We start from the raw sequence: 12,105 nt of genomic DNA on the forward strand, positions 1-12,105 counted from the left end.
AGTTCAGGCAACACAGTAAATCAAGCCCTGGATTCCCTTTACCTCGGTAGCTAAAAGACATCCGGGAAAGTGGGGTGGGGACTGGGAGATGGAATGGGAAGGTGCAGTTGCCAGTTCTTCTGTGATATCCTGAAGTACCAGACTAGTGAGGAGCCTGCAGGTCATTACTTGGGATGGATTCAGCTCGAGGCAAGAGCTCACTACTGAGAGTCTCACAAAGCCACATCTTCCGAATGTGCAGGCTAAGGGTGTATCTTCTGGACTGGTCAACACAGCAGGCAGAGCAGGCACATGTCATCTAGAGATTCCTGGTTGTTCCAAGGGAGGGGCTTATGCACCTGCTACCTTGACCTATGTTGGAGAGAGAAGGTCTCTTCATCTTCAGTGAAAATGTATCTGACTCTATGCTGGGGGGGGGGTGCCTCAGAAGGGGCCATCCTTTTCCATATGGGCTTAGACTTACTGTGGAGCCATTACCTACAAGGAAAAGGAGACATTTGGCCATGACCAAGTTGGGGTTCTTGTGTAGGGGTAACTTTCTTCTCTTGGGGGTAGGTTTGGACCTAGGCAGCGACAGGTGTTCTTGGGGTAAGATCATGGTGTAACCACAGATGATTATTTATTTCCTCTGTAGGTAATCTGTGGAAGCCCCACTCAGGCTGGCAAACAAAGACTTCTCTGCAGGCATTTGGGGATTCAACCCCTAAGTGCCCTTCTTACCAAAAAAAAAAAAAAAACAAAACCCAGTGCCATCAAGCCGATTCCGACTCATAGCGACCCTATAGGACAGAGTAGAACTGCCCCACAGAGTTTCCAAGGAATGCCTGGTGAATTCGAACTGCTAACCCTTTGGTTAGCAGCTGTAGCACTTAACCACTATGCCACCAGGGTTTCCAGTACCCTTCACCCCTCCTAATTAAAGATCAAGTTGGACATTCTTCCTTTTCATCTTCATTGGTCTCTGACTTCATTAGACCAAAATATGGAGTTTCAAGAAGTTGGGGAGGGGGCGGGCTAGTACACCTTGAAAAAGAAAGCAAGTATTGACTGCTGACCCCTGTGTGGGGCTGGAGCATCACGAATCTCCATTTCATACAATGCATTTCAATTCTCGTCGTGTGCCTTTGTCCATTTGTATAAAGCAAAGAGCAATGAGTGACAGCCCCAGTTAGCCTGCATGAGCAGATCCTCATAAACCCTCCCAAACCCCAACCTAAAAAAAAAAAAAAAAAAGGAGCCACATGTCTGTTCGCCTGCGGCTTATTATTAAGACACCTTCTCAGCTTAAACATTTAAAAGCTAACCAAATGAAATGGCAATTAAGACTCAATTACCCCTTCTATCTCTGAGATGATGAGTCTGTGGGGCCGGTCAGTTCTTATGAGATGAGCAGGGTTGGAGAGTGGACCTTGCAGAGCCTCAGTATTGCCGGCGTGTAGCCACCACCACCCCCTCTAGGCACTAGATGAATTAATGGGAGAAGCCAAATTTTGAACAAAGTAAAAGCTCAAAAACTGTTTGCAAGTTGAGAAACCCTTGGAAGAGACGGGGATGGATGTGCGCTGCCTCTTTCTTGCCCTCTCTTTGTAAAACATAACTTCCAAGCATTGAAGGGTTATCTGGGGGGTAATGGTGTTCAAATGCCTGGAGTAGCTGCTAAATGGTCTACACACACATCCCCGATCCAGCCTTGTTTCCAAAAGGGAAGGAGGAAAACACCAAAGAGTGGGAAATTGGGTTGGATTGGAGAGTGGAAGGCAACGTTTTACCTAAATGCAGAATCTTGTCACACGTCTTTACTCCCTTGTATTTTTTTTTTTTTTAATATATTGCCAGTTACACTATTCCTTTATGATGGAAACTTGGGACTGTCCATCACAGTTATTTATTTCAAAAGCTGCCGAAAAGTGTAAGCCACTGCCGGGTGTTGCCTTTCAAAAAGGGGGAAAGAACCCTAATTCGATGTAAATATGGAAATAGCAACATTGTTTCCACTTGGGTGAAGGCAGATACCCCAATCTGGGCAAAATTGGTTTAGGTCCTTGTTGGAAAAAGCAGCTTTCAGCATTCAGGAAGTGGAACCAATAGGAATGAACACTTACCCATGTAAAAGGAAGCTTTAATTAATATATATTTTTCTCTCTAATATACACATATCTGGGCTAGATCTCTATCTTCACAATAAAATGTGTGCAAATGCTCTCTGCGGAGAGGAGTCTCCACCTCAGTCGGTATAGAAAAGCGTGATAAAGGTTGGAAAAAATGGATAAAAATGTTGAAAGAACCTCCAGTTCCTTATTAGGCGAAGATACAATATTTATTCCTTGTCTCCTGGGATAAATCTCTTCTGCCTATTGTCCTCCCAGTTCTCAGTGCTGATGCTTAATTTTCAAAACTTCTATATTACCAAGGGACCTACGACATCAGCCAAAGAAATACTCAGCAAGTACAAAATCTGTTCCAGGGAGCTGCTTTTGTGCAGAGGGAAAATTTTGTTCCTACAGGTTTTTAAGTGGGTACGAGGCAAGGAGCTATCTGATCCGGGCAGAGCCATTACAATTTAGATCTCTATCTGTAGAACATTTTTTTTTCCTTAAAAAAATTGGAAAATACAAGAAGTTTGGATTTTTTTCCCGATTCTTTTTTTGGAGGGGGAAATTGCATCGTAAGCTTTCGGAGAAACCCAACATGTCAACTACCTTTCCGGGACTAGTCCACGATGCCGAGGTATTATTACTTTTTTTTTTTTTTTTTTGAGCGCGCGTGAGTGTGGCGGCGGCGGTAGTGGCGGCGGTGGCAGCTTCCCCCGTCTCTAATCTATATTGGACCGTTACGTTTAATTATAATCTGGCTTTCAGGGGAAGTTAAGGAAGGAAAGGGGAGAAAGTTCGTTATGACATCTGTCGCCAGGAAGGACAACTCTCTGCCGCGCTAAGAAACATTTGCCATAATGAGGGGGGAAAAACATAATCCTAATAATAAAGAAAGGGAGGGGGGTGAGGAGAAAGAAGAGATAGAGACGGGGAAAAGATACTCAGGAAGGCAAAGGAAAGGAAAGGATGGGGGGCGGTAGGTGGACAAGGGGGGTGGGGAACAACGCACCCCTTTTGGAATGGGCTTATTCAAGAAAAGGGAAGCGGGGGGGGGTGGCCTCCTCCCCTACGTGGCCAAGGAAATGAGCAAGTTGAGCGATTTGTACAAACTGATATTTTATATATACATGGACAGGGATTTTTGAGCAGCTCGGGCCGGCACCTCGGCATTGACAGTCGCGGAATCTTCGGGTGGGGATCTGGTTGGGAGTGGCGAGGCGCTGGCGGGCGCTAGGTGCGTGTGAACGCTCTGGTTCTTCTCCCCGCCGTCCCACAGCCAGTTGCAAACCTGACTACCAACGCCCAGCTCCTTGCGCAAGTTGGGTAGGGGCTGTGTGTGTTAGTGTGTGTGTGTGTATCTCTGTGTGTGTATCCGTGTGTGTGTGTATCTGTGTGTGTGTGAGTGGTGTCACCCGCACCTATATAGGGTGGGGGATTTTTTTTTCCCCCTCTCTCTCAACTGTGAGGACGCGGCCGCCTACCCCCAGTTCGCCTGCTTGCAAAGGTTCTCTGGCAAAGGCGCTGCGCAGGGGCCGCTGCTCGGCCCGAACCCTGTCCGCTAGCTCTTGTTGGAGAGTCAGAGAAAGCTACTGGCTCAGGGAGAGCGGCGCCTTGGTTGCAAAATGACAAACCTCAAGTTTTTCTGCTCTCCCTTTTCCCCCTCTTCCTTGCAGATACGTCACGACGGATCAAACAGCTACCGTTTGATGCAGCTTGGCTGTCTGGAGTCCGTAGCCAATTCCACTGTCGCCTATTCCTCCTCCTCTCCTTTAACTTACTCCACCACCGGCACCGAGTTTGCGTCCCCCTACTTCTCCACTAACCACCAGTACACCCCGCTCCACCACCAGTCCTTCCATTACGAGTTTCAGCACAGCCACCCGGCCGTCACCCCCGACGCCTACTCTCTGAACTCGCTCCACCATTCGCAACAGTACTACCAGCAAATCCACCACGGGGAGCCCACCGACTTTATTAACCTGCACAATGCGCGGGCGCTCAAGTCGTCCTGCCTGGACGAGCAGAGGCGGGAACTGGGCTGCCTCGATGCCTACCGCCGCCACGACCTGTCCCTCATGAGCCATGGCTCTCAGTATGGAATGCACCCAGATCAAAGACTCCTGCCAGGGCCCAGCCTGGGGCTGGCCGCCGCGGGAGCAGACGACTTGCAGGTAAATAAGCATGCGGCGAATTTGTCTGCCCCCTCCCCTGTTCGCTCTCCCCCTCCCTCTACATTAATGCTCTGACTGTAAACCGTCTCTCTCTCTCTCACTCACTCATTCTCTCTCTCTCTCTCTCACACACACACACACACGCACACACACACACACACACGCACACTCCTCACTTATGGAAAGTTATCAAAACAATTAGAGAAGGCGTGAGCCCATTCTGCCCCTCTCATTGGATCGAAGCATTTCACCTGGATGCGCGGGAGTCGTCTAGCTGCGGCCCCCACCTTCGGTCTGTCTGCACAGAAGCCTTTTGTGAACCCCCATTTCTGTCCCTGAGGGGATGGGGTGGGGAGGTCAAGGAGGCTGGGGTTGATCCACCTGGACCCAGAGTTAAGACCCGATGAGTTGATGACCAATCGCGCCCTCAGTCCTCGCGCTTTACTGAGTCTGCGGGCGTGTTTCAGGCGTGCGTCCCAGACTGAATTTACGAGGATCTTAGTATGAATTGGGGGGTGGCTTGCTCTTGGGGAAGTGCGGGTAAGAAAATTGTAGGGAACCGGAACGCTACCAAAATTTTCACCAAATGTACTAAATTGCTGTGGAGCATCAAGGATCACAAAGGAGAGCCTCAAAAATTAACCTCAGTGAAAAATCTGCACAATGCATTTCGCCAGGGTGTGAGGTTGTGCCTATTGAAGTTCCTCCAAATTTGACACCCAGTTGGATAATTCGCCACTTTATTTTCTCTCCGAGCACTACTTTTACATAATATGCAACTGCTTAAAGAGGGAAATTAGAAAAAAGGAGAGGGAAATAAAAGAGAAAGAGAAGGAAAAAGGAGAAAAGGAAGGTAGGAGGGAGAAAATAAGGAAGGGAGGAAGAAGGAAGGGAGGAAGGGAGAAAGAAAGCAAGGAAGGAAAGAAAAGAAAATGAGACTCATGCTGTGAAGATCACCATTAAATCAAGTGATCCTTCCTACTTTCTTTTTTAACGCATTTTTGCATGTTCGTTGCCAACAATAGAATCTATAATTATGCAGACATATTGTCATAGCCACATTTCAAACAAGTAAGCCCACAAGTGTTCAAGAAGGAACCCAAAAGACACAGAGTGCAAACTTCTTTTGGCCGAAATTGCATCTCTCTGAGGGGGTCTCTACTTTTTCAGTCCACACAAAGCTGGCTACCTTCTGCACACTCCTGAAGACGAAGGGAGAGTTATTTGAAGAGCACAAGTTGGAGACGTGAGAGATCCCTTATTGCGCACAGAAAATCTTTTTCCCTCGTCTACCTCTGAACAAGGAATTAGTTTTAAATTAAAGTGAAAGCCCTTAGAGTCCCAACAAAGAGCCATAGCTGAATGATCGGCACAGTAGAAAAAATATTTGGCTTCATAAACCTTGACTTTCTACATTTCTATTCACAAAATAATTTTATACGCTCAGGGCGTTTTTACATTTTTCTCAAGGATCCCCTTATGTCTCAAAGGCGAAAAAATCTGCCATTCAATGTTTAGCTCAACTAAAACCTATTTACTCCTTTTTATAGCCGCGTCTGCTGCTGATTTTTTTGTATCTGTACAAATTTTTTTTCTGTGCTAAGGACAAAGCCGGGCATTTTTCAAAAGAGGGGATTAGAACATTTGCAAGCACCAGACAAAGAGCGAATCCTGTGCAAAAGGACACCATAGTTTATCCAATTTTCGACTTAGTGCCATTCAACTGGTCATTTATGCAATGTCATCCAACCAAACAACATGTTTTACTTATGAGGAGGAAAAGTTTGTTAAGTGAAGAGAGCCAGATTCGTTTCTTCTGAGAAAATAAACATCTTAACGGTGCGCCCAAGAGTGGGAGGGAAAGCGCTGCACTGCCTTGGAGAGCCTTAAGGCTCTTTACCTTGTACATTTCAGATATATTGAAGCCTTTTCTCCAGTCTATTTCCTCTTTATATTCTTAACCTCCTTTTCTTCCATTTAATACTCATACTGAGGGGACTACTCCAAGATACTAGAAGAGCTAGAGTGTGGATATATATATATCTATATTTGTAAATTTACCCACAGATATATTTGAAAACCAGGGACGTTATTTTCTTCCACTCTTCTTGGACTTAGTTGGCAGAATGCAAAAGAAAGTGAAGGAGTCATAGCGACTTTTAAAAAGAAAAATGGGGAGGGGTTGTGTGGGAGAAACCAGTCTCTCTCCTTTTATTTCTTCCTTTTTAAAACATTCATCAGCATATGCCTCATTTCAAATGCAACAAATGTAAATATACTTTTCCCTGCACAGAATTTTAAGTGAAAGTCCAATGGTTTGGAGGGCGGTCTAAGTCTGCCTAACAGATGCAAACAGTCTTGTGGCTTCAGTTCCATCTTTGAGTCCCCTAAAAAGATTTGCTATGGCCAACAAAGGAAACTGTCACACCTTTTCCCATCACTGCTTTAATTTATGCTTAGTCTCCAAGTTTTTTTTCTTTTTTCATATTGATTTGATAATCACTTTAAGGCAGAACATTTAAAATAAGAAAGAACTCGTGAGTAGGTTGAAAAGGGGGGTCTTACAGGCCTGCCTCAATATGGTGAAAATGGGGAGGCAAAAAAGGAGCCAGGGCTGTAAAGGTTGTTTTGTAAAGTGGGTTTTTATTATGCACCGACTCTCTCCGCATTTACTTAACTCTTCACGGGCTGTTGGGTAGGTTAACACCCTTCAAGGCCTCTTTCAAGTCCAATACCTCGTTTGTTTGTAAAGGAAAATGAGCCTTTAACACATTTTCATTTGGCAAAAAAAAAAAAAAAAAAAAAAAGACAGAAAAAGAAATTTTTATTTTTCTTAATCAAAAATCAGCAAACCTTTTCCTCCTTTCCAGCTCAAATGATTCATCAATCCATTAGAAGCCTGAAGACCTGCAGTGAATGAACCTAAGGGTGTTTCCTCTACAAGGCCCATTTTGGGTAGCATTATAGGGTTTTCACACATCTGGGGTAAAAGAGAACCTCCATAAGATATATTGAACCCTGCACATGAAATGGCTCCTCTGAGCTCCCAAGAAGCCCACATTCCCAGAACATAACACTCAAGGTGTAATTTGGTCCGCACAGCAACTGCAGAGTATATACCGTCTGTGTATATGTTATATACCTTGATGGGGACTCAAAGGTTTCTCACTTCTCTGTGCCAAGATGAAAGGCACTCAGGCTCTTTGAAGTGTAATATTGCATGGTGCTGTAAAATGTACACCTTAAGATTTATACAACTTTTAGGTTGTGGTTTTTCTCACAATTTTTTTCTTAAGATCATGTTTGCTGACAACCTTGCTGCTGCTCCATGGTTGCTTTTAAATGTCTACTGAGATGGGTTTCGGGGATGGGGCAGATTCAAAGTCTTTACTCAAGTGGGTAGACCTGTTAGTATCTATATGAGTGATTGTATTTCTTTTTCTTTTATTTAAGGGCTCTGTGGAAGCCCAGTGTGGGCTTGTTCTCAATGGCCAAGGTGGGGTGATAAGAAGAGGTAAGTAACAAAATGCATTACCCTAAATATTCTTTTTTCATCTGTTGCTTAATTTTGAGGATCCGTTGATGCTTTTAAACTTCATATCCCACGTATGATGATTAAGAAAACAATGACTCTTGGTCTGTGACATTCTTGTCCCTTAAGGGATACTCACATTTTGAAAACCCCTATTCCTCTGTTGAGGCTTGAACCCACCCTGTGCTCAAAAGATTCCTGACAGGAAAGGTTTCTTGTCCTCACAGCACTGTGACAGAATCAAAGTTGGGGGGGGAGAACTTCTCACACCCCCTTCCCCCAATACCACATCCTGAAGCAGAATTTCAGTTCTCATTGAGCGCTAAATGTGCCAGCCACAGCCTGGGTGTTTGAGGTGATGGTTTTAGCTTGAGGCTTAGAGGGATTCTGTGAAAGACTGAATTCATCGAGGTTTCGGGGGAGGCTAATGAAACACCAATATTGTAGCTGCCCTTATTTTTCTAAGTGTCCAGAACATTTCTTTCTTTAAAGGAGGGTGGGAGGAGGAGGTGGTGTTAACTGTACCAGATAAAGCTTTCTTGTTCCCATCTGTTGAGGAAAACATCTGAATCCAGAGTTACCCATGGAATATGGAATGGGGGGGGAGGGCAAGAGGAGAGTAGAGAGCTGTTGATTTTGGCTTAAACACTGAAGAAGGCTACATTTCAGATGTTCCATTTTGACAAAGGGTTTTTGAACTCTGACGTCCTCAGGGCCTCAAGCCAGTGAAGATTTTGCTTGCTTCCTCTCTTGACTGTACTCAGAGTCTCTGAAGCTTATTTTCCTAGCAATTTGGGTAACCTGAGGAACACACAAGGCAAGGCGGACCAGCCGTTATTCCAACTTCATATGAATTAATAAGATGTGCCTTATTCACCAAGACTAATTGCAGCTCCAGGGCCACAGTTGTCTTTAGTAACCAGGCCACTGAAGACTGAGTCACTTGCGATGGCACCAAATAAATATCCTTCCATCCCTCTCCAAACCTATCAAGCTTCTTGAAGGATTCCAATATTTTTCCACAGAGAGAAATGTATTGGTACAAAGTAGTGGATCCTCATGTTTAAACTGCAGGTTTCACAAGCTAATGTCCAATATTAAATTCCATTTGAATTGAAGGGGAAAGAACACAAATAGTGTGGCTACTCTCATAGTGGATATTTGGAACTTCCACTAAATTTAAAATAGCTCTTCAATTCTGTTGTTCTCCCCCACAGACTTTTGATAACTATTAAAAAAACAAAACAAAAATACTGGTATTACTTTTCAAGTGTTAAAAGGAGGAAGAGGCAGCAATTTTAAACTTTTCTGCAAGGCCAATACTCAACCATATTGAAATGACATGAAATAGGCCCAAGGCTGGTGAAAATGGAAATAAAACTAACGCACTGCTGGTGAGGAGTAGAAAAATATACAATGAAAGAGGGGTTGGGTGAGGCTTGCTGATCCGGGTCTATAATGGCGATAACACAAAAGGTTAGGCAGAGCACTTCAGGGCGCATCGAGAAGATGCTGGTGGTGCTGAAGGACAGCGCCACTAATTAGCGCCCTAAGCCCGCTCCTCCCACAATTCCGCTCCTGCTACTGCAGTCTTTACGTTCAGTTCTCTACTGGATGGAAGATCACCTTCTCGAATGTTTGCAAATTGCGTTCGTTCACACAATAGCTGACAAAGGGTGGGAATTATGCGAGGCGGAAGGCGGGAGCTGGAGGGGAGGCCGCTGCAGAACCAGTTGAATTTCCGAAGACAGATTTAAGGCCTCATCACTCTCCTGAGAAAGGCCAGTGCTCTTGGTCTCTACAAGGTGGGCGCTGCGACCCCACCCCACTAGAGCTACTGAAATGATCCACTTTAGATAACGTATATTGTTCCCGTGGAATTCGGTATCTATTCGCTTCACCTAAAAAGCGTCATTGAGTCTGCTCTTTTTGAACTAAGTATTAATGTTTTAGGAAACGGCATGGCTCCAAAGAGAAAGGGGGTGTAACCTGGGATTTATGTCTGTATTGTTTGACTAGACCCTCATCCACCAACGGAAAAAGAATTCGGACTTTAGCTGTTCAAAGTTTATTCCATTTTCACCTGCCGCAGAGAAAGGCTAATTAACCCGTTTGAGCTGGAAGGAGTAGGGTGTCTGCTTACTCTGAAAAAGATTCATGTTCATGACAATTTACAAATGGTTAGCAAGGATTGCAAGGAAATCTTGCATTAAAACGAGGGTATAGCCTATTAATCTGCTCAGCCCTCATCTCAGGATTCCCTGTTTTTTGAAGCACCTTCTTTCTATGGTCACCGTAGTGCGCAGGACTCTTAATATCAATAGCTCAGATCACCTTTGTTCGTCAAAAACCTGAAGGGGGACATCAACCCAAGTGCTTTTCCCTACCACCATCTTTCACACAACCCAATACTGTGTAATAGCTGAGATGGGACTGTGTTTCTCCTCTAGTCCACGTTTCACAGGTGACTCTCCACATGAAACAGGGTTTCTTATAAAACACAACTTTTCACCAGTTTCCCATCCCTAGTTAGCTCCTGGATCAGCTTACATTTCTAATAATGTCCAGAGTTTATAGTGGGGGGTAGGGGACTGATTTCACTTTTGAAGACCCCGTGAACGTTCTTCTTAGAGAAAGATCCCTAAACGCCCCGCTTTAGTTCACTAGGGCGAGGCTGTTCTGGTTTTCAGTGGGGTAGGGAACTGGAGTCAGCGTTGTTCTTAACTTTGGTCACTTCTACTTGCTATGTACAAAATGTCATTTCCTTGACTCATTTTGGTAAGTGGTAATTATAGTGTTTTTGCTTTTTATGGAAGCAGAATCGCCGTAGAATGAGCCGAAGAGGGGGTAGCGGAGAGGTAATTACTACCTAGATAAAATATTTGCCTCCGCCTCGGAGGCTCGGCTCCCTGCGCGCTCACGGTCGGTTAATGGTGTGCGCGATTGCGCCCGCAGCTCCGCCACTCCAACCATCAGAACCAATAATCTTTACTTTACCCTGAGCTGGCGTATCGATAGCTTCTCTCGCCTCGGGCGTCAGCTTTGATATGTTAATATCTCTGAGTAGCAAATTCTGCAGAGATCATATTAATGTTGTACGTACAGAGTGGAGCTTTGCCTTCGTTGAATATTCAGATACCGGGTTTCAAAAGGCATCTCTTGAAGAAATGAGGCTTCTATTTACAGGAGTCGTCTGTGTTTTTAATCATTAAAAAAAGAAAAAAGAAAGGAAAACCCACTCTTTTTTTCCCTATCAATCTTCTGGGGCTCCCTCATGGCCCCATCCCCTTTGTCAGATGCCGGTCTCTTTCATTTTTGGCTGAGTATCTAATAAGAGGAGAATAATGATGATGATGATGATGATGATGGTGATGAAGCTCATAATGAATGAATCCAGATTCAAATCGCAGGGGGTTGTGGCCTTCAGAAGAGGACAGAGGTGAGAAGAAAAGATCCGGTCCTTTCATATTTGGGTGGAAAGTGACATTTTGGCCCTGGTCTTTTTTGTGAAATCAGGATAGCAAACTCAAAAAAAAAAAAAAGGAAGAATGAAAAAAAAGTGAAGCGGGGAAGCGCCCTTGTTTCGCTTTGTGATCACTCTGCCTTCCAGCCCCAGGCTAATTTCAGAAGCTTAAATACCGCCCTAGCCTCTGGGCCACGCGGAGAGGGAGCAGACCCGGCCACCGGCAGGCAGGAGCCCTTTCCTGATTGCCCGTGGCTACACAAAATACAAACTACTTTGGATCAAAACATTTTTGGAGAATTAATATGATCTGAACTCTGCACGTTTTAAGAGAGCTGGAGTTTGTCAGATCGCTTAGAGGTGAATGGCACGCCAAAGCGAAGACATTAACGCTCCGGTACAAACATTGTCAGGTCTGATTTATTTATTTTTAAGTTTCTACGAAACGCAGTTTAGCGTCAGCCTTCCAAAGTCCACCAATAACAGGGTGGACGGAGCTGGGCGCTCTTTCTTTCTGCGGCCCTGATGGCTGCTTAGGCAGACGGTGGCCTCCCCCCTGCTCCATCGGGTTTCCCGAGGGCCCTGAGCCTTGGAATCCGGGTTAGAGAAAGCTTTTCCTCTTTTAGCCGCTCTAGGGAGGAGCAAGAGTTGAGGGAAGTGGGAAGTCTCGTTCCTCTTCCTTTGTCAGTGCCCCGGGATTAGAGAGAGACTGCAGGAAACCTCTGTCTACTCCAGCTCTCCAAAACTCTTCTCTACAGTGCATCCATTGTGAATAAACTAGAGCCAGAAATCTACCTGGAGGCTCTCCTTCACTGGTTTCCAGCTGCAGATGCTGTAGATTAGAAA

The 12,105-nt window shown here is 45.0% G+C and overlaps 1 protein-coding gene across 1 annotated transcript in view; it reads left to right on the forward strand.

Moving 5' to 3' along the window:
* Window positions 1-2,415: 2,415 nt before the first annotated feature.
* The window catches only part of TFAP2D (transcription factor AP-2 delta), a 55,594-nt gene continuing 45,904 nt past the window's right edge, over window positions 2,416-12,105 (forward strand). The window contains exons 1-3 of the mRNA XM_003404442.3: window positions 2,416-2,727; window positions 3,767-4,264; window positions 7,718-7,778. Coding sequence (XP_003404490.1) covers window positions 2,689-2,727; window positions 3,767-4,264; window positions 7,718-7,778 — 598 coding nt within the window. The 5' untranslated portion in view covers window positions 2,416-2,688. The remainder of the gene's footprint in view (window positions 2,728-3,766; window positions 4,265-7,717; window positions 7,779-12,105) is intronic.

The sequence above is a fragment of the Loxodonta africana genome, chromosome 1, assembly GCF_030014295.1.
Source record: "Loxodonta africana isolate mLoxAfr1 chromosome 1, mLoxAfr1.hap2, whole genome shotgun sequence".
NCBI lineage: Eukaryota > Metazoa > Chordata > Mammalia > Proboscidea > Elephantidae > Loxodonta > Loxodonta africana.